The 25,047-nt window shown below is 53.5% G+C and overlaps 2 protein-coding genes across 7 annotated transcripts; one reads left to right on the top strand and one right to left on the bottom strand.

Moving 5' to 3' along the window:
* Nucleotides 1–4,027: 4,027 nt before the first annotated feature.
* Nucleotides 4,028–16,035, top strand: LOC102515124 (monocarboxylate transporter 13). 6 transcript variants are annotated; one of them, XM_014551596.2, is made up of 12 exons: nt 4,028–4,140; nt 4,676–4,866; nt 5,106–5,327; nt 5,437–5,790; nt 6,089–6,213; nt 6,799–6,963; nt 7,060–7,190; nt 7,308–7,445; nt 12,205–12,715; nt 12,859–13,002; nt 13,652–14,389; nt 15,009–15,893. In XM_014551596.2, the coding sequence occupies exons 2-12, from the start codon at nt 4,688–4,690 to the stop codon at nt 15,206–15,208; spliced, it is 2,907 nt and encodes a 968-aa protein (XP_014407082.1). In that variant the 5' UTR covers nt 4,028–4,140; nt 4,676–4,687; the 3' UTR covers nt 15,209–15,893. The 6 variants fall into 6 exon arrangements, with proteins under 6 accessions (XP_014407082.1, XP_006175837.1, XP_032354470.1 ...); XM_032498579.1 differs by lacking the exon at nt 4,028–4,140 and adding an exon at nt 4,187–4,205 and having other exon boundaries at nt 15,009–16,035; XM_014551597.2 differs by lacking the exon at nt 4,028–4,140 and adding an exon at nt 4,226–4,548.
* Nucleotides 16,036–16,192: 157 nt separating this feature from the next.
* On the bottom strand, nt 16,193–18,600 carry SLC16A11 (solute carrier family 16 member 11). Its single transcript, XM_032498582.1, is given in 6 exon segments — nt 16,193–16,480; nt 16,568–17,000; nt 17,002–17,336; nt 17,495–17,638; nt 17,906–18,113; nt 18,348–18,600. Coding segments are annotated over 5 exon segments (1,344 nt in total). The 5' UTR covers nt 18,108–18,113; nt 18,348–18,600; the 3' UTR covers nt 16,193–16,250.
* Nucleotides 18,601–25,047: the final 6,447 nt, after the last annotated feature.

Raw genomic sequence — 25,047 nt, forward strand, 5'->3', positions numbered from 1 at the left:
TGCCAAGGCCTCCTGCTCCTCACGCCACCCTCCATAACCCCCAAACTGAACAGCTGCCCCCAGCTCCCATCCTCGGCAAAGCCTTTGTGGGGGTGAAACAGAAATCAAACACTATACTAACGGCTGGGGACGTTGGGGGGCCCTCTGGTCTGTCTTTGGTTTCCATCTGGGGGACTGCAGTTTAGGGGCATAGGAGAAAGCCTCTCCAATCATCCCCCCAGTTTCAAGACTGACAAAGCCCAACCCCACCCCAGCACGCACCTCCAAACCTCCCCCCCAACCGCCATGTCTCTCCTGAAAACAGGGGACACTTTCCTCCCCACTTACCTCAGCTACTCTCCCCTGAGATCCTGGTCCCCTATTTTGAAGGGAACAAAATTTGGGGTGCATCCCTCACATTTGGGGTGCAGGAGAAAGGAGCCGCCCCAGTCGCATCGCTGGCCTCCTTCCTCTCGGCTGGCTCAGGGAGTGGGGAGTGCCCTAGGGAGGGGGGACCCCCATAAGAGAGCACAGGAGGGGGTTCCTCCACTCCCAGTTAGAATTGGGGACACCCCCCCAAAACTCGTCCCAGCCCATCCGTCTCCAACTCGGCGGGAGAGGCAGCTGCAATGCCCCAGTCAGATTCCCCCAACACTACATTCCTCACCCCATCTAGAGGGGTCCCGGGGGCCCCAAAAAATCCCAAAAAAATCTAGGATGTTGGCAGGACGGTCCTTGACTAGCTCCCCAAATTTGGGGTCCTTAGATCCCCCCGTTTTTTCAGGAAAATTCCGTCTTTCACCTGCCTCCCGCCAGCCCTGCTCTGTCCCGATGCCAATTTTGGAAGTCACTCCCTCCTTCCTCCTCCCCGTCTCTCCAGGCCCCCCCGCTCGGGGGCTAGGGTCCAGGACACCTGGCTTCCAGGCCGGGGGGGAGGGGGGCACTCCTCGAAGGGCTAGGGGCCAGGAGGTCAAGCTCATAGCCCCAGTCTTAGGGAAGCAGGAAAGCCCGATCCTCCCTTCCCCTCCCCCCTGGCTGGTCTCCGTGGTGGTTTAGGAAAGCCTGGAGGATTGGAATCTGCCATTGCTATTGCACAGGCAGTTTTTTTTTCCTTGGGTTGGGGGGGTGGGCGGTGGGAGGGAGAGAGGGGAGGAGAGCTGAGGAGAGCAGGGACCGGGGTGTGCAGAGCTGGCCTGGCTTACCCCCCAGCCTCGGCTGCCGTGGGGAACCCCCCCCACTTCACCCACACTCCCAGTCCTCTGTCTGCTTTCTGTTTGGGGCTCTTATCCTGGAAAATCAGGGTACAAGATTCACTGCCTTGGACCTCACCACCTCTCCTTGCCGCAGTTCCAACAGCACTGTCCTACTCAGGGGTGTCCACTTTACCACAAGACACCCCATTTCCCCCATTGTCCCCCAAACCGAGGTTTGCTCCCTTAAGAAATTGGGGTTCAGACTCCAAAACCACCTTTTGTCTCTCAGATCTATCCAGGTCACATAGAAGTAAGAGGAGATACACTCCCTTTCCAAATTTCTCCCTTCAATCCCTGGGCATATTTGGAGGTTCATTGAAGAAAAAAATTTCTAGAATCTGGGGTGAAGGTGCCATAAGCAAAGGACATTCCAAACCAGCCTTGTGCTCCAAATTAAGTGAACCCTAAAATCAATCTCACCTTATGAGTCATTGCTCGGCTTCACCAAATGCACCCAAAGAGTAGCAAATCACCCCAAAATAAGGACACCCCAAAACTTTAGTCTCTTACCCTTGGCCCTCACCTTGTTTCTCCTCCTGGAAAAAGCTTCTTGACTATCAATGCATACACAGAACTATCCGCCTCCTGAAAGTAAGGTTGTACAACATTCAAATATAAAGCCTTCCCCCCCCCCCCCCGTCCAGGACCCACAATCACAGAAGGCCTTCACACTTGCTCCCAGGTCCCCACTATGTTCCACCTCAAGCTAATACAAACCCCAAATTAAATTTCATGTCCCCCAAATACAATCTGAACCTTGAAACTTATCTGGCACCCCAAAACAGACCACATCCCAAAATCAGCATGACTACTCCATTTGAAAATCAGATTGTCCACATACACCGATGATGATGAATTCCCCCAAAGAAAATCCTCATCAACCTACGAAGAACACCTAGCAGGTTCTCCTGATATTCCAAGATGACAGTCTTCAAATTGTCAGTGTCAGAATCCCCAGAACTAATGTAGCTTCAAAATCAGCTCTAAGCCTCAGACTTACTACTGGCCTTCAAGCCTGAATGCAGCCCCCAGTGCCCAGAACAATCAAACTAACTCAATGACCCATAATAAACATGCACTCCCTCAACTGACACATTGACCAGACAACACAAAAATAACCCCATCCTGATACCAAAGGGAGTCCCGAGTCTAACTCCCAACTTCCAGCTGGGCAGAGACCAAAGTTACCCTCATTTGCAAAAACCACCTTACCATCACGAACCCTTAGTCGTCCCCCTTCTTGGTTTCTCAGCAATTCTTTCCTGCACCCAAATAAAGACGCTCTCAGATCTGAAGGGGAGGGCCCTAGGCCTGGATACGCAGCTCCACGGATAATGGTCAAATATTACTGGGCAGCCGGAGTCTCTCCTGAGCCCAAATCCAAGTCCTGCTTTGCAGCTGAACTCAGCTCTGGACCCCTTTCTCCAGATGAACCTTGCCCACCTCTCTCCACCCCCTAGCGCCAACGGCTCCCCAAACAAAACGTGAGGGTGTGACCCCTGCCCATCTCCTAGGTCAGGGACTTAAATTGTGGTTATCAGGCCTTCCTGCCCTCTCTCCCTTCTTTTACCGTGAGGCCGTCCCTGTTTCCCCTCTCTGTTCACTGCACCCAACTTTCATATTGATGTTCACTAAAAATTCACCTCTAAAGACAGATCATAGTATCTAGCTTAACAAGAAATGAAACCCTGTGATCCCAGGCCTCAGACCCCGCTCCTTGTCGCACTCGTTCCCCTTGTCCCCAAAGCCCGCGGATTTCTCACCCCAGGTAGGAGCCCCAGCCTCGGAGGAAAGTCCCCTCTGTCGCCTAATTCTCCCTCCCTCTGCCCAACCCTAGGCCCCTGGACAAAATAAACCAGCGCAAAGGGGGCGAGGGGAGAACGAAGGTTTCAGCCGCCCAGACCTAATCGATCCTGCGCCCCCGTCTGAGAGGACCCCCAGCCGGATGGAGATGACTGGGCGAGGCGAGGCTAGTGCTCGTCCGCCCCCTCGTGGAAGGAGCCGAACATTGCCGAGCTTTGCCTACTTGCCGCGCTGGACCCCGGCGTCCCGCCAGCCTCCAAACGCGGCCGACGGGCGGGTGCCCGAGGCCCTAGAGAGCTGGGACTGGGGGAGGGCGAGCGGGCTTTGGGCAGGAGTCTGTCTCTCTGGGCCCCTAAAAGGATTGAGAAGAAAGTCGGGAGCGAAAGTCCGGACCCTAGGTCTCCTGAGCGTCTCTCGGCCCCCACCCGGGGCTTTCCCCACCTCCTCGAGGGGAAGCAGCTGGCGGAGCCGTCCGGTCTCGGGACAATAGAAGGAAACGAACTAGAAATCATATCCGCCCCCTCCCTACCGCGCCTGGTCAGAGCCCCCCTTTTTGCAGGCCCCGCTAGAGGAACCTGTCATTTAACCACACCCTCCTGCTGTCTGAGACCCCCACGGGAGCCCACTCTCGCCTCCCCACACCTAGTGCCTTTTTGGTCTCCTCTTTATCTCCTTTAATCCCCTACACTGGAAAGGAGAGTTTTGCCGTATTCACTCTCCTGTAATAGGTTCCTTCCTAAAGCCAACACACCAATGTTCTCTGTCCCAGGCCCCCTCGACGACCCAGGTTACCCATATTTCCAATCTCAGTATCCCCAATCTCCTCCCAAATTCCAGTGTCCCATCCTCAGTTCCACTTTCAGTGGCCCAAGATCCCTTACGTTACGACCACCTAGCGTTTCTGAGGTCCCGCCCTCGAGCCCGAGACCCCGCCCCGGGTTCGCCATCTGGAGAGCAAGGGAGGAAGGAAGGATATAGACCCAGGCGTTCACCCCACCTCCACCCCCGCCCCCGACATCCCGGCCAGATAAAGGCGCCGAGGCCAAGAGGGGAGAGAGGCCCCGCCCCCCTTGAGAAGAGAAGCTGAAGCCCCTGCAGGACAGGGGTAAGAACCTGAGACTGAGGGAGCCAGACTCCTGGGTCCCCTAAGACGGTTGGGGCTTATTGATGGTAGGACGACTGAGGCCCAGAAATTGGGTTAAACTAGGGATCCGGGACTAGATGGAATTTCTTGGTTCAGGGAAGGGAACTTCGATTGGGATTTGGAGGGGTGGAGACAGCAGGTCGTCGGGGGACTCCAAACAGGATCTGAGACCAGGCACGGGGTGAGACAGAGGGGAATAGGGGTGCTGGAAGGGCACAGGGAGTCTAAGGGCGCTGCGGGCCAAATTCCCCACGGTCGTCATCGACGCCTCGGTGTGGGAACCTTCAACTTGCTCCAAGCGCCAGTTCAGTCTAGAAGAGGAAAGCGAGCGACGGTGTGGCTGAGTGCAGAAAGAACAAGATGAATTAAGTAAGGCCGCGTGAACCGGAGCCGGGGGCTTGGCTCTAGCCGCACCTCAGGAGGAGCGGGCAAATTGCGGAAGGCATGGGGTCTTCGGACGGCCTGGATCCCTGAGCCCTTTCCCCCGCCCCCGCAGGCCTGCGTCGCTATGGGTTCCACGGCTACCCCGGAGGGAGCTCTGGGCTACGTCCGCGAGTTCACGCGCCACTCCTCCGACGTGCTTGGCAACCTGAATGAGCTGCGCCTGCGCGGGATCCTCACTGACGTCACGCTGCTGGTTGGCGGGCAACCCCTTCGCGCTCATAAGGCAGTTCTTATCGCCTGCAGGTTCGAGGGATAGCTCGTGGGGTTGGGTGGGACCAAATGGGAAAGGGGCGGAGCCATAACGTCTTGAGGCGGGAAGCCCAGCCTTCCAGACGCAGGAGGCGGAGCGTCCTGGAATTGGGGGCGGGGCAGGAGTGGGGAGGGGCCGAGGCTTTCTTTAGGGGCGGGGCTTTCTACAGGAGCGCGTGTATCCCTTGGTTCCCCAGCCTCTAAATGTGACCTCTAATCTTCCCTCTCTCCAGTGGCTTCTTCTATTCAATTTTTCGAGGCCGTGCAGGAGTCGGGGTAGATGTGCTCTCCCTGCCTGGGGGTCCTGAAGCTGGGGGCTTCGCGCCTCTTCTGGATTTCATGTACACTTCGCGCCTACGTCTCTCTCCCGCAACTGCACCAGCCGTCCTTGCAGCCGCCACGTACTTGCAGATGGAACATGTGGTCCAGGCATGCCACCGCTTCATCCAGGCCAGGTGAGGGAGCCTCAGCTCGGTATTCCCCATGGGTGAAGTGTCATTCCAGGTGTCAAGGGCAGGGGCCACGATTTGGAAATGGTACTAATGACCATCGCACTTTTCTCAGCTATGAACCTCTGAGCATCTCCCTGCGGCCCCTGGAGGCGGAACCCCCCAGACCCCCAACAGCCCCTCCACCAGGCAGTCCCAGGCGCTCCGAAGGACACCCAGACCCACCTACTGAGTCTCGCAGCTGCAGTCAAGGGCCCCCCAGTCCAGGCAGCCCAGACCCCAAGGCCTGCAACTGGAAAAAGTACAAGTTCATCGTGCTAAACTCTCAGGCCTCCCAAGCAGGGAGCCTGGCAGGGGAGAGGAGTTCTGGCCAACTTTGCTCCCAAGCCCGGCTCCCCAGTGGAGATGAGGCTTCCAGCAGTAGTAGCAGCGGCAGTGAAGAAGGACCCATTCCTGGTCCCCAGAGCAGGTACAGAAACTGGAACCCCCTGGAATTTGTGTAGGCTAGCCTCAGCTCAGAGGCACAGCCATTGGGCCTGGGTGGTCAGGAACAAGAGTCAAGGGGTGGGCTTCAGACACACTAGCTCACCTCACTAGCCAGGCTTACTCAGTGGGGTGGGACTTTGGCAGCACAATTGGATATGGCTCATTGGTCAATATTGGCTCACCTCCAGAGGGTAGGCCTTTGGCAACAAGTTCTCCGGGGGAGAAACCCCCTCCATATAATCTCTCCTAACCCTTTTCTCTGGTCCTTGATAACTGCCTAGGCTCTCTCCAACTGCTGCCAATGTACAGTTCAAATATGGGGCTCCAGTCAATACCCCCCATCTCCTCACACCCCGGGCTCCAGAGCCCACTGGATCACCCTCTGGGCAGGCTCGTCCACCACCAGGTAAGAGCCCCTCCTTCTTCCTCCTTCTTGGTTTTTCTCCTGCGGCTGCTCAAGGCCAGCGTGGGCCAAAAGGCCTTAGGAAAGGCCTAGTCCAATTCCTGCAAGTTAGAATCACCTAGGGAGCTTTTTAAAATCCCATTGCCCAGGTCACACCCCATAGATCACAATGTCTTCAAATGGGATCCAGGCATTAGTATTTTTTTAAAGCTTCCAATGAGCAGCAAAGTTTGAGAGCTTCCGGCCAATTCCCATCCAGGGCTGAGTGGTCAGCCCAGGGCTTGGCAGGGCCTCTCTGGCAAGCTGTCATCCAGACTGGTGCAAGAGAGGAGAGACAAATAGAAGCATCCACTGACCAGCAGGGGCCTCCACCTACCATCACCACCACTGGAGAGATTAGCAGAGTACTGTGGATCAGACGGCAGACATGAAGTCTGATCTTGGCTTGTCCATTTCATAACCATGGGACTCTGAGCAAGTCAAAGGAGCCCCAGAAGCCTTAGCAGTAAACTGGGAAAAAAGAAAACATGCTTCTGTGTGGTCTGAGGATTCACGGGAATTGTCGTCATCACCCACCCCCCTTCCCAGGAAGTGAATTTTTCAACTGTCAGAACTGTGAGGCTGTGGCTGGGTGCTCATCGGGGCTAGACCCCTTGGCTCCTGGGGAGGAGGACAAGCCCTACAAGTGTCAGCTCTGCCGGTCCGCCTTCCGCTATAAGGGCAACCTGGCCAGTCACCGCACAGTGCACACAGGTAGGGAAGAAGCAGGGAGGAGAGGATCCTTGCCTTCATGCCCACCGACATGTGTTCTCCGGTACAGTCCCTGACCTCCTTCCAACCTGCCTCCAGGGGAAAAGCCCTACCACTGCTCCATCTGCGGAGCCCGCTTTAACCGGCCAGCAAACCTGAAAACGCACAGCCGCATCCATTCGGGAGAGAAGCCCTATAAGTGTGAGACATGCGGCTCACGCTTTGTGCAGGTATGGCGCCCATCTCAGAGCCGGCTGGAAGGCAAATTTGCTAGAGGGCGGGGAGGGCCGAATGGGGAGGGTTCTGTCCCTCCGAGAGGCGCGGTCTGAGGTCCCCTCCTCTCCCAGGTGGCGCATCTGCGCGCGCACGTGCTGATCCACACCGGGGAGAAGCCCTATCCCTGCCCCACCTGCGGGACTCGCTTCCGCCACCTGCAGACCCTCAAAAGCCACGTCCGCATCCACACGGGAGAGAAGCCTTACCACGTGAGTACTCGACCTCGCTTGGCCCAAAGCCTTGGAATTGCCTCCCGTTTACCAGGGGGCAGGGCTCTGTGAGGAGTGGGCCTGGCCGTCGCGATTTCTCTTCCAGGTGGGCGGTGTCCTGGAAGAGTCCTTGGAAGCGGCGGGGCCTGGGGGGAGGGATGGCAGGTGTAGAAGTTAGGCTCCTGGAGAGGAGCTAACGGATGGGAAAACCTTTGCTGAGGAGGGCAGGGCCTAGTTCCTTGGCCTTTCCTTGCGAATTTGGGAGGATGTGGGGACTAAAGAGCTTCTCTAAGGTGGAGTGCTGGGCAGTTCTCCCTAGCTCAACACCTCAAAGGTGGCTGTGGGTGAGGACGGATCTGACTCCGCTGTCCTCCCTCAGTGCGACCCCTGTAGCCTGCATTTCCGGCACAAGAGTCAACTTCGGCTGCATCTGCGCCAGAAACACGGAGCTGCTACCAACACCAAAGTGCACTACCACATTCTTGGGGGGCCCTAGCTGAGCGCCGGCCCCGGCCCCACTCCCTTCCTGGAAGACGGGAAAGCTGCGCTCAAGGCTGGCTTCCCTGTCAGGCTTGGGCATGGGGGCGTGCGAGGTCCCTCCCTATCAGCGACTGCCACCACCTTAATTTCTCACCGGGGAGAGCAGGGGTGGCAGATCACGGCTTGATCTGCCTCTGTTTTGCTGGTCAAAACCTCTTCCCCACGATCCAAATTGTTTCTAAGGAGACAGCATGCTAGGAGCTGGGGGAGGGGAAAGACAGGAGGCTTGGCTTCCTTAAGCGCCCATCTCATTCGATTTATCTGTAAATATAATTTATTGAGGCCTTTGGGTGGCACCAGAGCCTTCATTCTAATGCATTTCCCATGTCCCTCTTCCACAAGTGTGATCAAAAGTGACCTGAAACACAGAATGTGAGGTCACAGCTCTGCTGGCAGAGATTAGCACTTGGCTGCCTCCTTTGGCTTGAGTGTTTTATATGATTATTGTCATGACTTTTATCTTTAGAATTACTGTCTCCTATTTGTTTGCTTGTTGGTTTAAAATAGAGGAAGTGGTTCGCTGTGTCCTGCCCCTCCAATTCTAGGTCTGGAACCTCGATTTGTTCTAGGGCACCTCTGGGAACATGCAGGTTTGTGGAATTGGGTCAGGAACCCTCTCTGGTATCCTGGATATTGTAGGTTCTCTAGAAGGCTAGCGCTGGATATAGACGTTTCTTTCTTCTTCAAGGGTCACAGAAGTGGAGGTAATAAATACTTCCTGGAGGCTGTGGCTGGAGGGGGCTTTGTCCATCTTGGAACTAGAGGGATGATTGGAGAGGCTTTGTCTTCTGCCCCTAACTGTCCCCTTAGTCTGGTCATCTAGGTTTGGCTCCACTGTGTCTATTTGTCCTGATGGAGCCCACCTAGGAGCTTGGGTTGAGCCCATAATCCTCCCACTAGGACCCGTTCTTAGCACTGAGTTGATCCCTCCATGGGGGAGAGATTTGAAATTCCTTATCAGAGATAATGCAACCTTTTCTGATTCTGCCATTTCCAAGAATGTCATGACCTAGGGGAGAGTTATGAAACTCTTTATCTTAATGAAATAGTAAAGAGTATGACCCGTCCTTTACTGCAGAGGGATCTGGGTTTGAATTCCTTGGGGTTCTCTCTGAGATGAACCTCTTCTTCCTTTAGTGGGTTTTTGGACATCTTCTGGCAAGTGTCCAAATTCCAGAAACTTCTTTGCCTCTAGAAATCACAGGTGCTTGGTATCTTTCTTACCTTAGAAAAGCTGGGTCTGTGACCTGGTCTTCCTGTCACTGCATTCCTGTCTGGAACCAGTGAATGCACTAGAATCTTCCACAGGGAGAGAAAAGGGAGGCTGAGTTCCATTCTGGATTTGCTGTAGTTTCGGATTATGATTGGGACTGCTGTTGGGATTAGAGGTTTAAAAGATTTTCAAGATTGATTGACTGGTAGGCCTTCTAGTGGACCAAATTTCCAGGTAGGATTAAGAGGCTGGTTGAGGGGCACAGTCTCTGGTGCAGGCCAAGTAGATAGAAAGTTAGGAATGGGTTTCCTCTTAACTGGGTGGAATGTCTGGAATGTTAGATGATGCTCTGAAGCCTTAATTTACAGGCCTGCCTCTGTTGCCCTGGGGACTGTTTGATCTGGGGCATGGGGTGGAGGATCAGAAGCACTTTGAATTTGTGGGGTGGAGCTTCCTCAAGACAGGTCAGTACTAGTGGCTGTCACCTGGGGACTGGTGAGAAAGCTACTCTTCTCGCTCTTTCCCTCTTACTCCCCACTGCAGAATTGAAGGAGGGAGGGACAGCAGAGGAGAGATGTGAGAAGGAACCAGGATTTTTTTTTTTTTTTTTTTTTTTTAGCAGATTGGATGGGCAGGTGGAGAGTGCCAAGGGGTGGAGATGTTAGATCTTGCAAGATCAGAATCATGGAATAAAGAAGCCTCTCTGTGCTGCCTGCTGTGTCCTGGGCTCTTGTCTTTGGGGATCTGGGGACTGGGTGAAGCTGGGGAAAGAGGGTTCTCCATTCTTAGATGCCGTCTTGGATTCTGTGCCCATCCCACTGTCCCACTCCACCAGACATTTTAAGCAGCTTTTTTCTCCTCTTCCCTGCTCATGCCTTCCGGCTCATTGTGTAGGAACCAGTGACTTCATGAAGTTTCTCCGGACCCACCTGCATCCTGCTGCTCTGAAGTCACTTCCTGCCTGAGGTGTGGAGGTGGCAAGGAGAAAACCAGGAAGCCACTAATAATACCAAGAGGCTGGGGGTGCATCTGTGTTGGGGAATTTAATGCTTGGGACACACCCTACCACCACCACAGAAAATGGATAGGACTCAGGTCCCATAAGGACAATAGGGGCTGGAGGTGGCAGTGAGAAGCTAAGTGGTTAGATCAAACATGCCAATTCTATGCCTCCCCCAGAGCAATGGTGTCTTGGAATCCATCCAGTGCCTAGTACACACTTCTCTCCCACCCTTTCCCCACGTCCTGTGTGCACAGCTTTGTTCTGCCCCATGGCTGGAGGGTAAAGGGTCTCTAATTCTGATAATTTACCCCTGCTTTGGGACTTAAATTCCTTACCTGTGAAATAAGTCCATTAACATGGAAAGAATACGTTCCTCTCAACATTTAGTTTGTGATTGTGTTTCTCAATCTTTTAAAACCCATGACCTGAATTAGATTTTACTTTTTAAGCAAAAAACAAAACCAAGAAACTAAATGAAAACGTTCCTTCCCCTCACACTATGGCTTATCCCCTGCTGCAAATGAGACCAGCTAATATTACTTATCTCCTGCTACACGCCATGCCCTGAACTAAGCATTTTAGTGTATAGATTTTCTAGTTCAACTCCCCTGATAACCCTAAAAGTAGGTACTTTTTTTTTTTTTGAGAAAGTAGGTACTATTTTTAGCCCCAATTTACAGATAGAGAAACAGAGAGGTTCAATATCTTGGCTAAGTGAGTAAGTGATAAAGCCAGGATTGGAACTATGATTTGATTCTAAGAACTGCACTCTTAACCACTATGTTATACAGCCACACTAATTTCTACATCTTTGGCAGAGTCCCCAGCAGCCAAAGTTTTGACTCCACTTACATTAAAAAAAAAAAAGTTTTGGGGTATGATTATTTTTATTTCCCACATATGGAAATATAAGGCTCAGTATGCTTTCTTTCAATTACACAGCCTCCTTCCCCACCTCTCGCCCCTTCACCTCACCCCTACTTGTATGTGGATGAACCCTTGAGCTCAAATTTCAAGGTCAGTGTCCTAAGGATCTTGAAACCAATCCACCATGAGTGCTATATAAGGTTGGAGGAACTAGGTACTGGTTGGGTAGGAGGGGCTGATTGCTCCAGTAGTCATGGCTTGTCTCTTTAGTCTATCCCATCAAGAGATTAAAACATGTGATTAGGAAGTGGTTGTTACTGGAGGGCAGAGGAAAATGTCCCAGCCCCACTGAAGACCGGTGCTGGTGGGGCTCTGAGTGAGCTCAGAGCAGCACTTCCTCTCCCCAGTTATTTTTGGTCTCTGTGACCTGTAGGTTTCCTGTTAGTGGGAACAGAAGGAACAGGAAAGAGTTCCCATCACAGAAATCAACGCCAGGAGTCCAGCAGCCCATTCCCCTGTCTTGCTCCTTGGCCTTTGAACCCCTCAGGAATCCAGGCATTTAGATCCTAGTGGCCTCAGGCGCCTGGCCAGGTATTTTGTTTAGGCTTATCTCATAATTCCTCCACACCCGCCCCCTGACCTGGGCCTCGTCTTTCAACTCCTGGGGCCCTCATTAAGCACGTGAGTGTTTTCCTTTCCTAAACCGGTTTACCCACCACCAACCCCCTGGACTCCTTACGTGCGTGTCTCCGTTCTGCAATCCGGTCGAATTGGTCCTCTAGGTGGACAGGAGACCCAAACAGCCTCCTAGTGGGTTCCTGGGTCACGTGGGGCCCATCTAGAGTGCCTCCTAAAGGTCTCCTCCTCACGCATGCGCCCCACTCACTGACCCAATGCAGAACGCGCTCTAAACTCCGCCCAGCCCTTCTGGCTCCGCCCTCTTCTGAGGAGTCCCGTGTCCTCATTGGTGAGCTGCAGACAGGGATGTTTGCCCGTCTGGCCAGGTGCTGACACTTCCAATGATAAAATAGATGATCCGCTTCGAGGCTGGCTCACCTCAAGGGTGGAGCCCAAACCCAGTGCTGCCCCCTGGTTCCTAACCAACGTCGGCCCCGCTTTCATCTTGCCCCACCCAGGCCTGGACTCTCGACTCGCGGCCAGCGGAGCCACGCCCCCCGGCCCTGAACGCGGGGGGCCAGTGCCGGCCGGGTCTTCCCACGTATATCGCCAGCCCACCCTCGCCGCCACCAGGGGAAAGGCGCAGGCGCCTCACGCAGCCTCTCTGCAGCTTTCAAGCCCTTATCGGTACTTTCCTCTCTACCATCCTCTCCTCCTCCGCACGGCCCCGAGCCGTCCGGCTGGGTGGCTGGATGGGTGGGCCGAGGTGGAACATCCTGAGCCCTGCTCCCGGAGGGGCTCTCAGTGGCGGCAGCCCTGTTACTTCCCAGATGGCACATAAAGCCGAGCCCCCCGACGGGGGCTGGGGATGGATGGTGGTGCTCTCAGCGTTCTTCCAGTCGGCGCTGGTGTTCGGGGTGCTCCGCTCCTTCGGCGTCTTCTTTGTGGAGTTTGTGGCAGCGTTTGAGGAGCAGGCGGCGCGAGTCTCCTGGATCGCTTCCATAGGAATCGCGGTGCAGCAGTTCGGGAGTGAGTGCTGTGCCTGGGTCTGGAGTCCTGCGACCTTCGACCCTCGGAAGGGAGAGGGGATGCGGGAACTGGGAAGGAGATAAGGGGTGGGCAGTGCTGGAGAAGGACGCCTGAGATCTCGCAGAACCCTTCCTCTTCCCCAGGCCCAGTAGGCAGTGCCCTGAGCACGAAGTTCGGGCCCAGGCCTGTGGTAATGGCTGGGGGTATCTTGGCTGCGCTGGGGATGCTGCTCGCCTCCTTTGCTACCTCCTTGACCCACCTGTACCTGAGTATTGGGCTGCTTTCAGGTGAGACCCTGGGCAAGGGCCTGAGAGTTAAAAGCCTGAGTCTCTGGCCTCTGGACTTTCACATTCTTCCTGCTCCTTCCAAAAGGCTTAGTGAGAAGCTGAAAGTTTTGGCTGGCACCTGTGCCTGGAATGGAATTCTTAAGAGAGTTGACTAAAGTCATTAACAGAGTAGGGAAATCAGGAAATGCAAAGATGATGAATCCAGAATATGCAAGCCTAGGGCCAGTGGGACTGGAGTGTAAAAGGAAGAATTATGAAAATGTTGTCTCAGGTACTGTGGTTGTGAAATAGGTATCATTATCCTACTTAAAGGTGAAGAAAGGCTTTAGAAGCTTATGCAACTTGGCCAATGAAGTTTACTCAGCCAGAAATGGTACAGCCCAGGTTTACCTACAAAGTTCCATGGTAGTTACTCTGTAAACATTATCTCTAAGCCTCCAGACTCCCATAAAGTATATTACCCCCATTTTGCACAGGAGATTGAGACTGGGAAGTTAAGTAAAATACACAAGGTCATACAGCTGGAAAGTATCAAGCTAGGTTGTAACTCAGGCCTGTGCTACGTTCTGCTGCTGGGCAGTGTTGGGATGACTGGGTGCCCTGAGCTTCCTAAGAGTCCCTGAACCCCTGTTTTCTTCCTTTTTGACAGGATCTGGCTGGGCCTTGACCTTCACTCCGACCCTGGCCTGCCTGTCCCGTTACTTCTCTCGCCGGCGATCCCTGGCCACCGGGCTGGCACTGACGGGTGTCGGCCTCTCCTCCTTTGCCTTTGCCCCACTTTTCCAGTGGCTGCTCAGCTACTATGCCTGGCGGGGGGCCCTCCTGCTGGTGTCTGCCCTCTCCCTCCACTTGGTGGCCTGTGGTGCTCTTCTCCGCCCACTCTCCCTGGCTGAGGACCCTGCCGTGGGTGGCCCTGGGACCCAACTCACCTCCCTCCTCCATCATGGCCCCTTCCTCCGTTACACTGTCGCCCTCACCCTGATCAACACTGGCTACTTTATTCCCTATGTGCACCTGGTGGCGCATCTGCAAGACCTGGACTGGGACCCACTGCCTGCTGCCTTCCTACTCTCAGTGGTGGCTATTTCGGATCTTGTGGGGCGTGTGGCCTCTGGGTGGCTAGGGGATGCAGTCCCAGGGCCTGTGGCAAGACTCCTGATGCTCTGGACCACCCTGACTGGGGTGATACTGGCCCTGTTCCCTGTGGCTTTGGCTCCCACAGCCCTGGTGGCTCTGGCTGTGGCATATGGCTTCACATCAGGGGCCCTGACCCCAGTGGCCTTCTCCGTGCTGCCTGAACTGGTGGGGACTGGAAAGATATACTGTGGCCTGGGACTGGTGCAGATGGTAGAGAGCATCGGGGGGCTGCTGGGGGCTCCTCTGTCAGGTAAGGGGAGTGGGATTTCCAGGTGGGCCAGGGCTGCTACATCATGCCACTCGGGAGGGGGAACTTCCATTATAGTGTATATGTATAATGCCCTCTGGAATTGGTGCAGTACGCAGCCAGCATGGTCAGTCACACTGGCCCCAAAATGGGTCCAAGGGGCAAAGTAATTGGGCTGTCGAAAGGTTAAGAGGAGCTATGTGGCATCCTTGGCAGGGTACTTACAGCTTGGGTTTTCAGAGGACCTGGCCAGACATCTCATGCTAGTGTCTGCCTTTTCCTTTGGCCCACTGGGCCCTGGGCCGGGGTCTGGGCCATCTGGTCAAAGTTCTCCAGGCTCCAGACGTCAGAGCCTTCAGACCCTGTAACATTTTCCTCTTAACTATTAACTGAAGGCATGAATGGGAGGGCCACAGTTACTGGAAAGAAAGGCATAGGTGTGCCTGACTCCATCTGGATCCCCAGATCCCCACTGGCTGGTCCAGTCCTACCTTGAGAGTTCTAACTCTTCCAAGATAATAGGTTAAGGATTATTTTCTTCCCTCCACCCAAAAATGTGTCTGAGCCATCAGTCTCAGGAAACAGATCACCCACGTGTATTCTTTTTCTCTCTTGAACCTAGGCTACCTCCGGGATGTGACAGGCAACTACACGGCTTCCTTTGTGGTGTCTGGGGCCTTCCTCCTTGCAGGGAGTGGAGTTCTCATCACTCTGCCTCACTTCTTCTGCTTCTCAGCTCCTACTTCCAAGCCCCAGGACCTTGTAACGGAGACACTGGGTACCAAAGTCCCTCTGCCCAGTGAGGGGCTGGGAGAGGAATGAACTCCAGGAAGGGCTAGTCAGACCCAGAAAGCCAGAGGTTGGCAGCTCTAGGTCTTCTGCCCCATCTTGGCACCCACAGAACCATAGTGCCTTAAACATCTTGATCTGCCTCCCCTCAACCAGAGCAGGCCTGGGGCTCCTGCAATGTGTGTGCCAGCTCCTTGTATCTTGTTGAGGAGACTCATCTCTTCTTTGCTCCCACAACCTTTTCTGAAGGATGCAGGCATTCAGCCTGCTCCACTGAGCTGTGAATCAACTGTGGAAATCAAAGGCCAAGAAGAGTCTTCTCATGTTTTACTTGTGATCTCCAGTGTTGCCTTCTAAGTTTCTTCCCTGAAGACAGATCTTTGGGAAAGAAGGATGCCCCTTTGAATTAAAACTGAATAAGAAAATTGGATAATAAGAACCTCAAGAAGAGCTGGGGCCTATGAGCTTGGGTTGGCTGAATGGGGGCATGCTGGGGAGTGGAGGGGAGGTGTTCAGGTGCTCTGGTGACCCAGAGCATTTAAACCCTGGACTCTGCTCCCTGGACCACAGTTCCTCCCATTTGCTCACTGACCTCCCTCTTTCCCACTATCCCCTGTAACTTAGAAAATAAATTAAGTAAACAAGGGACATGGGGGGGGGGGATTGTGTGGGAATGTGTGCCAGTTTGGGAAGGAGAGAAAAAGCTAAGAGAGCTGAAGTCTGGGTCTGGGATTCTTGTATTTCCCTCAGGCCAGTAGAAGGAGGTTGAAATGCAGGAAAGAATTGTCTGGGAAATGAGGTTGGGGCAGCTAGCACTCAAGAGCACTGCCCTCCAATAAACTGAAGCTGATGGACAGACATTTGGCAAAGATCTGCTGTTATGATGACAAGAACTTGGGCAGAGAGAAATCGACTGATTGGACACACACCATTTCCGCCTCCCATGGCTTTAGTAGGATCCTTTTCCTATCAGCCTGCCTTTTCAGATATCTTATGTAGAATGCTTTCAGTTGGAGCTTGCAGAAAAAGCAGATAGAAATCCTTTATTGGAGGAGGGAGTTAAACAAGAAAATGGTCAACAAGGGGTGTCCAGAGTGGAGTGAGGGCCTCCTGGGGAGAGCAGCTCAGCCTGAGGAACGAGGAGCAGCTCCCCCCTCTCAGGGGGAGGGGTGGCTTGACTGGCGGCCGGACGGCAGGAAGGCCGCGCCCTGGGCAGTCCCATGTAGATGAAGCTGCCAGAGAGGATGAAAGAGCCGCACACAAGGAAGGAGGCGGTGAAGTCTCCTGTCTCGTCCCTTAGGAAGCCTGAGAGGAGGGGGAAAGGGACTTAGAAGCCTCAGACCCCAAGAGCAGAGGGTGGTTGTGAGCGGATCTGCTGGCTCATGCCCTTACCTGACAGGGGCGGGCCCAGAAGCCCCCCGATGCTCATCAGCATCGGCACCAGCCCGGTGGCCTGTACAACACCTCCGATGCCCACCAGCCCCGGGAGCACACCGAAAATCAGCACGGCGTAACTTCCGGCGCTCAGCCCGTAGGCCCCAGCGGCGGCCAGTAGGGGGCCCCCCCAGCTCCCCTCGCTCCCCACCGCGGGTACCAGACCCACCGCCAGCAGCCCCAGCCCTGTCAATGCCCCGAACATCACGAGCAGCCGCGGGAGGGGCACCCAACCCTGGTCCGACAGCCACCCGCAGAGAAGCCGGGCTCCTGCATCCCCCACCGCTGCCACCGCCACCACCAGCGCCGCCCCGTAGCCGCCCAGGCCCCGATCTAAAGCATGAGGGGCCAAGTGCACGTAGGGGACGAAGTACCCGGCCCCCACCAAGGCCTGTGCCTAGAGCCAAAACCAAGAAGGCCCGGCGTGTGAAGAGACCTAGGCCGAGGGCAGCTAGAGGGCCTCGGGGTGGGGCCGAGGGGTCGCCAGGGAGCGCCAGGGGTCGCAGCAGGGCGCCACAGGGGGTGAGGTGGAGGGTAATGGCACCAAGGAGGAGCAGGGCGCCCCGCCAGCCGAAATTATCAAGGAGAAACTGCAAGGCGGGCGCCAGGAGCAGCGAGGAGATCCCATTGCCCGTGAGTGCCAGCCCCACGGCTAAGACTCGACGGCGGGAGAAGTAACGGGAGACGGTCCCGAGAGCAGGGGCGAACACCAGAGCCCAGCCGAAGCCTGCGAATGGATAGGACGGGGTGAGGGCGGGAACCGGGGTTATCTGCCTTTGCAGTCCCAGCTCTGCTTCTCGCAGAAGGCCCCTGCCCCGTTGGCCTCCAACAAGCTCCTGTTTCTCCCATCGCCCCTTAAGAACACGGGTGTCCCTCTCCCCTCACCAGCCAGAACGCCCAGGCCAAGGTAGAGGTGCAGCAGACTGTGGGCGAAAGCCGAGAAGACGAGGCCGAGCGAGGTGAGGACGCCCCCAACCATCACCACGGGGCGCGCCCCCCAACGGGTGCTCAGGGCGCTGCCCACTGGGCCTAGAAAGGGGCGGAGTCAACGGAAGACACGCTCCTGGACCCCTAAACTCTCTTCAGCAATTCTCATTGACAGTTTGTTGGGCCTAAGTTCCTCCCCCTGTCTAATAGCCCCTTCTCTTGACCACAAAGACCCACTCTTTTCCAGAACTCAGTTCCACCGGTCGCCCTTTCTCAGATTATCTGGTAATCAGTCAGGTGCGTCCCCCACCACTGCACTCATGGCCCCTCCACCCCTGTTCCCTCCTCCCACCCCAGGGCCCCCCTCACTGGCTGCCTGCTGCACGACCAGGGCCAGGGCGCTGACCCACGCAGTGTCCTGAGCGCTTCGGTCAAAATGCTCCTCGAGGTCAGGGAGGGCCAGACCCAGGGAGCGTAACACCCCATAGGAGAGCCCATTCACCGCGAAGGTTGAGGACGCCACCACCCAGCCCCAGCCCCCGTCCGGGGGTCCGGCTGGCTTGGGGTTCATCGCCGCCTGGGGGAGAGGGAACACCTGTGAGTGAAGTCGCCACCTCTGTGCCTTCTCTAGGGACCTGGGCATCCCTGAGATCCAGCTTCTGGCTGTTTGCGTGGGACTGGGGCGGGGAACAGGACCTAGGCCTAGGGATAGAACTCCCAGGTCCGCGCGAGGTACCAGGACGGGGTGACAGCCAGATCTCCCGGGCCTGAGACTCCCCCTCCCACACACACCCGTTCCCTCTTACCCGACCTCTCCGGGTGGTGCGGGGAGGGGAAGGGTGAGGAACGGCTTGGCCGGGTTTTCTCCCCGCTTCCCCGGCGGGAGGGGGCCCCAGAGGGGAGCAAATGCAGAGATGGAGTCCAACTTGGACGGGCTCTCACAATAAACAGATCGCCACAGGAGGCCTGAGCCACCTGGGACGCGGGGGGTACGGAGGGTGGGGGCAAGCTGAGACAGGCAGCCAATCCGCCGAGCCGCCGGTGAGGTCAGACGCCGAGTCCCACGAGGATTGAATTATCCACAGACACCCCCCCACCCCCAGCCCCTGGGAAGGGAGGGGCGAGGAGTGAATGCCGTCCCGCCCCGCCCCGCCCCCGCCCACGCACCTGCCGCCGGCTGCGCACCCGGGAGACGCGTGGATGGCGATCTCCGGGCAGACCGCAGTCGGTAGGCAACGCACGAAAATAGGGGTGATCCCCCAGAGCCAGAGAGAATGAGTAGTTTCGCTCTCAGGGAACGTTCGTGGAGAATCAGGTTAACCTCGGATGTCAAATCACAGAACTCAACTGAGCGCATGTTGCGTGCTCAACAGTAATATGCCCTCAAGGGCTTCCTTGTGATGTGCCAGGGACATGCCCACGTGTCATCTTTCATCTTCGCAGTCACCCTGTGAAGACGAAGTAACTGAAGCTTAGGTAGGTCAGGTGACTTGCCCCAAATCACCCAGCTTAAAAAAAAATTTTTTTAAAGATGGTGGAAATATATCAATTTGGGTCTGAGCAACTGCGGAGCCACACAAGGAGAACAGACCTCAGACAGAAATAGAATCTACCACCACGGAGGGAAATGGCCTGGAGACAGCTTGATGCCAAACTGTCCTGGAAATGGTAGAGCCTCTGCAGGGCCAAAGAGTTTATGATTCCGATAGTGGTTACTGGGAATAGAAAGGATCCTTGATCAGAATCGCTGAAGATTTAGATTAGGATTTTAAAAGAAAAGTTAAGAAATCCGAGATGAACCCAGGTAATAATTTCTTTCGTGTGTGTGTGTGTGTGTGTGTGTGTGTGTGTGTGTGTGTGTGTGTGTGTGTGTGTGGTGTGTATTTTTTCCCCCCAGATTCTTTTCCATTACAGCTGATTACAAGAAATTGAGTACAGTTCCCTGGGCTATACAGTAGGTCCTTGTTGTTTATCAGGTATTGATTTCTCGAAAAACCTTGTGAAAAGTATCCTTTTCACATTAGGGGTAAGGTTATCATTGATCTACTTCAGCTATTTGAATCAAAGGATGTGTTCTTTGGTTTAATTATTAAACAGTATCAGAAAATTTGGCAGTTTACAGTTTGGAGTATGTGTCACCCAATAGCCACATGGTGGCAGTGTTTCCTAATTGTTGAGATGTTTCTGCAAAAAAAAAAACAAAAAACAAAAAACAAAAAAACAGAAAAAAAGAAGAAAAACAGCTTCTTAAGTAGTGAAACTGTAAACCTAACAACACAGCCTGATCTTCAAAGGCTCTTCACTGCCCACAGAAGGAAAACAAAATCAAATTTCTCTACTTTGGGTATAAGACCCTTCACAATCAAAGGTGGACTTAGAATGTTTTTCCATCCCCTGTCCCTCCACTCTCTCCTTCACCCTTTCACCAGCCATTAGCCTCTCACCTGCTCTTTGGACAGGCACAGCTGTTTCTCATGCCTGAATTTTTGCATATATCATGCCCTCTGCTTGAAAGGTCCTGGATGGGGTACAGGAGACCTGCCACGTGCACCCTAGGAAAGTGGTCCCACTAGTTTCCCTTCCCTGGGGTGCTGTTGTGAAAAACACCTGGGAGATGGCGCCAGCAGATCCTCACTCACCCAGGAGGGCAGGGAGCCCTCTTCCTGAGATGGTGAGGACTCTGCTTCGAGTGGAAGCAAGCCAACTGAAACAAATCACTCCCTCTCCAAGATAAAGTAAAAAGGCAGGGCAGTCAGAGAGGAGACTGGGTCCTCAGGGTCTGCAAGTTGTACAGAGTGATGCTGAGAGCCTTTACAGGATACTTATGAACCCAGAGGGCATCCCAGAGCCCAGGACTGGGGTGATCGGTTGTGAAAGGGCACGTTCATCTTCTACCTCATGGTCCCTCTGTTCTTAGCCAAAGTTACTGTCACTGTACATCTTTTGCTCATGGAACTAGTAGAGCAGTGAGGTTGGGAGAATGAATTTCCAAGCTAGACTTGCTGGGTTTGAAGCCTATCTCTGCCACTTATTAGCTGTAATATGATGAGCAAGTTATTCAGCCTCTCTGTGCCTCAATTTCATCTCTAAAATGGGGATAAAAATAGTAGCTTCCTGATAGGGTTGTTATGGGGATAGAATGAGTCACCGTGTATATGGGTATAAGTAAGGGACTTGGTGCTTGGGATGTGATGTGTCCACCCCCATAGCTGCTCCTGTGGTGGCTTGGAGGAAACCGACTGGACCCTAGAGCACCGCTGCCTTTCCCTACCTGGTTAGTCTACTGCTGCCTGCGGGTCAAAGGACCACATTCGGTCTGGTGAGTCCTCAGCAGAACTCCCCAGGTTTTTAAGATGTGAATGACTACAAAGAGAGATTAAATGCATTTTCTTTTTTTTTTTTTTTTACCTTAGTGGTGAGTGGTTTTCTTAGCATTTTCCAAAGTTTATGAGAAGATGCTGGTCTCCCTATCTTGACTCTAAAAACAAATGAAAAAACAATTGAGAAGAAAAGAGTCAAAATAAGTTTTGTTCATTCGCTCCTCTAGAGAAAATATTTATAGACACCTACCATCCCAGATGCTACGCTTAGGACCAGGATACAACTTTCCAATGCTACAGACTCCTCTATCCAGGCGCTCACAATCAAGTTAGAGACAAAGTGAAATAAAGAGATCTCCACACAAGGAAAGGGACGCGGACACCGTAGAATGGTGCATGGGAGGAACTGACTCATTCTGCTTGGGCCTGTGGGGAAGGCTTCACAGAAGAGGAGCTCTTTGAGCCGGGTCTTGAAGGATGAGTAGGAGTTTGCCAGATGGATGTGTGGGCAGGGGCATTCCAGGCAAAGGGAGCAGCTTGTGGAAAATCACAAGGCATGAACCAGCCCAGCACGCTGTTTATGGTTTGGGGAGCTGTACATATCGCTGTGGGGGCAACGGGGAGTGTGGAGGGGACAAATGTGGGATGAAGCTGTCGTGGAAGGTCATGAAGGTCAGGCTAAGGAGCTTCCCAGACACTGATGCTTCTCAAAACTTTCCACTGATGTAGCAGTCACTAATACTCACTAATATTGGAAGCTAAACACAGAGGCGAGAGGACTTGTACCAGCGCCCGAGGGATCAGGAGAGTCTGGGGTGTAGACCCTCCATGGGGGTGGGAGGTCGTTTCTTTGAAATATCTTTTATATTGAAAATTCACGTGGACTTTTGCTTTCTGCTTCATAATCATTGATGCATGTTTCATAAGAAAATTAATGCTTTAAATGACTGAGTGAATTATTTCAGGTTTTCTTCCCAAGTTCTCTTCTGGGCAGAAGCCACCCCTGAGGAGTCGGCCTGATTGGCGACGTGCATTAGGTGCCACCCCCGCTGCTGACCGACATGGCGCGCTTCTCAGCCCGCAGTGACATCATCCATTTTTGTCTTCTGCCTCTCACCCCGACATTGCTTCTACCCCACGAAGGCCCAGGAGGTGGGACCCTGCGTTATTGATCTCTGGATCTTTGATACCCAAAGGTGCCAAGGGTGAATGACCACTCACTGAATGAGAGAAACTCTGAACAAGGGACTCATTGACTGACTTGCCACCAGATATGGCAAGACCACAAGGAGTGGTGGCTGATGGACCAAACTGGAAATGCCTGCCCATGTGGAGGAAGCCCCAGAAACAGATGCTGAGCCCAGTTGGGTCTAACGAGATCAGAAGAGACGGTTTCAAGGTCTATACAGCGTTTGCTTTGGGGACCACAGGATCTGGGAGTGTCTGTGTCTGTGAATTCTAAACCTGTGTCTGTGCACTGCAACCTCTCTGTAGGAGGTCCTTGGGACCTCTGGGGCCTGCAGCTTCTGGGAAGCCCTGAATTGAGCCCAGCCATTCCCTGGATACACCCACTGGGGACTCCCTCTGCCGGAGGTGGATGGGAGGGAAGGGGCAGGCAAGGATGGATGGTGTTACCCACAGGAAATGTGGCTCTACTTGAGGTACACAAAAATATGAAGCTTTCCAGTATTTGGCTCCCAGCTGCTTTGGGGCTTCTAAGTGCCTTACACAGCTGCCTCTCCCTCCTCGCCCCCTTGCACCTTCTCCTTCTCCAGCTCACCCAGAGACCAGGCTGTGGGAAGAGAGCATGGACCTCAAAGCCTAGGTCCAGGGCCCGCAAAAATGACCCAGGAAGGGGATGAGGACACAAAGGTCAGGGTTTGTGGGCCAGGCCAGGAGAGCACATCTATTGAGATGCTCTGAAATGGGGGTGGGTAATGATGCAGGAGGGTGACGATGCCCACTCAGGGCAGTGGGGCTCACTGTGTGCAGGGAACAAGTTTGCTTAGATGACCACACATGAACGGGCGACCGAACTGTGTCCCCAGAACCTTGCGATGGGACTGGGACTGGATAAGGAATTTGCTGAGTCTGAGGCGGGGGTTGGGGTGGCTGAGGGTGGGGCTGAAGTGGGCACAGATGAGACAGAGCTGGGGCTGGAGCCAGGTTGGAGCCAAGACCTGGGATGGGATGGGAGGGGATGGGAGGGGAGTCCTACCCCACATTTCCCCTCTCTTACCCCCTCTACCAAGTCTGTTTCCAGTGCCTCTTTCTATCTAGTCCCCAGTCCCTTCCCTCTGTCACCAGCCCCCAGCTCCCCCACCTCGAAACCTGTTGAACACCTGAAGCCTCTGGCTTCTGGATCTCTTGGGACAGCCCCGTCCCCAGGACGGGGGATCAGGATGGCAGAGGAAGCAACCAGCTAAGGTCTCTGAGCCTGCTCTGTGTTTAAATACCCAAATGTGGCTTAGCTGGCATTTTCTGGTTCTGAGTCTTTGGCCAACATGTGTGTCAAAGTTCTTGGTTGTAAACCACAGGCACTAACTCTGACTTATTTAAAGAGAGGATTGATCACAGGATACTGGGTTCTGTGCTCAGAATCACCAAGAAGCCTACAGAACTAGGTTTGGCAGGAACACAGCTTGCCACGGGCCTAACTGGGTGGCCAAGGTCACTGCGGTCGCCATTGGACACTAGATGTCGCTGCCAGTCCTCTGCGACCAATGGGCCTAGGAACTACTGCTGCTGCTCAGCAACATTCTCAGCTTCGTTCACCTCTGGCTCCAAATCCAAGGCCAGGGTTGTGCTCCTGACCACCTGAACCTTGGCCGTGTGCTCTCATCCCAGCTGGAAGGGACATCAGGAAAGTGAGCAAGAACAACGTGGACATGGTAAATTGTTAAAAGCAATAGTTCTTTTCTCCCCCCACATTCCTATTTAAAAGCGTAGTTCTTGACTCCGAGCTCCAACACTTTCTAGATGTCTGTTAAAAGGTGATACTATTTCAAAGGATTGTTGGTGAGACATCAGGTGACAAAGGACCAGCACAACTCAGGCACATGGTAGGAACTCTACAAATGTAGGTCCCTTCCTGTTTCATTTCCTCTTATTTTCTGGCCACAGGTAGTCACTCCTTCACCTCTACTCCAGTCCAGTCTCTACTCCAGTTCCCTGTGCTCCTATGTCTGGATCTGAGAGGGGGAGTCAGTAACGATGAAGGGGCCAGGGATGATGTCTGTCGTTTCCCCTCTGCAGGACCCAACATTTTTAATTATGTTTCAAGTGTACAGCATCATGATTCAACATCTGTATGCACTACAAAGTGATCCCCACCGCAAGCCTGGTACCATCCGTCACCATACAGTTGACCCCTTCACCCACCGCCTGACCCCCTTTCCCTCTGGTAACCACTAATCTTCTCTGTATCTATGGATTTGTTTTTCCATTTTGTTTCTTCTTTTGTTTTGCTTTTTAAGATTCCACATATGAGTGAAATCATATGGTATTTGTCTTTCTTGGTCTGACTTCTTTCACTTAGCATAATACCTTCAAGGTTCATCCATGTTGTCCCAAATGGCAAGCTTTCATTCTTTTCCTTATGGCCAGAGTAGTATTCCATTGTATGTATATACCGCACCTTCTTTATCCACGCATCCATTGATGGACACTTTGGCTGTTTCCGTATCTTGGCTATTGTAAATAATGCTACAGTGAACACAGGGTGCACATATCTTTTTGAATTAGTGTTTTCATGTTCTTCAGATAAATACTAGAAGTGGAATTGCTGGCTCATATGGTGGTTCTATTCTCAATTTTTTTTGAGGCATCTCCATACTGTTTTCCATAGAGGCTGCACCAATTATAGTCCCACCAACAGTGTATGGGAGTTCCCTTTTTTCCACATCCTCTCCAACACTTGTTATTTCTTGTCTTTTGGGTAACAGCCATTCTAAAAGTTGTGAAGTGGTATCTCACTGTGGTTTTGATTTGCACTTCCCAAATAATTAGATGTTGGCCATCTGTATGTCTTCATTGGGATAGTGTCTATTCAGCTCCTCTGCCCATTTTTTTTCCCAGGCCAAATCCTATCCAGCTTTATTAAAGATACTTCTCATAAATAATCATGGAATTTCAGGCAGGACATGGGCAGACAATCGTTAACAGTATACAACAACTTTCAAACTCCCTTTT

The sequence above is a fragment of the Camelus ferus genome, chromosome 16 (assembly GCF_009834535.1).
Source record: "Camelus ferus isolate YT-003-E chromosome 16, BCGSAC_Cfer_1.0, whole genome shotgun sequence".
Taxonomy (NCBI): domain Eukaryota; kingdom Metazoa; phylum Chordata; class Mammalia; order Artiodactyla; family Camelidae; genus Camelus; species Camelus ferus.

What these genes read in the sequence shown, in the direction of transcription:
- LOC102515124 (XM_032498579.1), top strand. An exon ending in ATTCCTGGTCCCCAGAGCAG is followed by an intron (nt 5,791 to 6,088) that starts GTACAGAAACTG and finishes ATAACTGCCTAG; the next exon opens with GCTCTCTCCAACTGCTGCCA. An exon ending in GAGTATTGGGCTGCTTTCAG is followed by an intron (nt 13,003 to 13,651) that starts GTGAGACCCTGG and finishes CCTTTTTGACAG; the next exon opens with GATCTGGCTGGGCCTTGACC.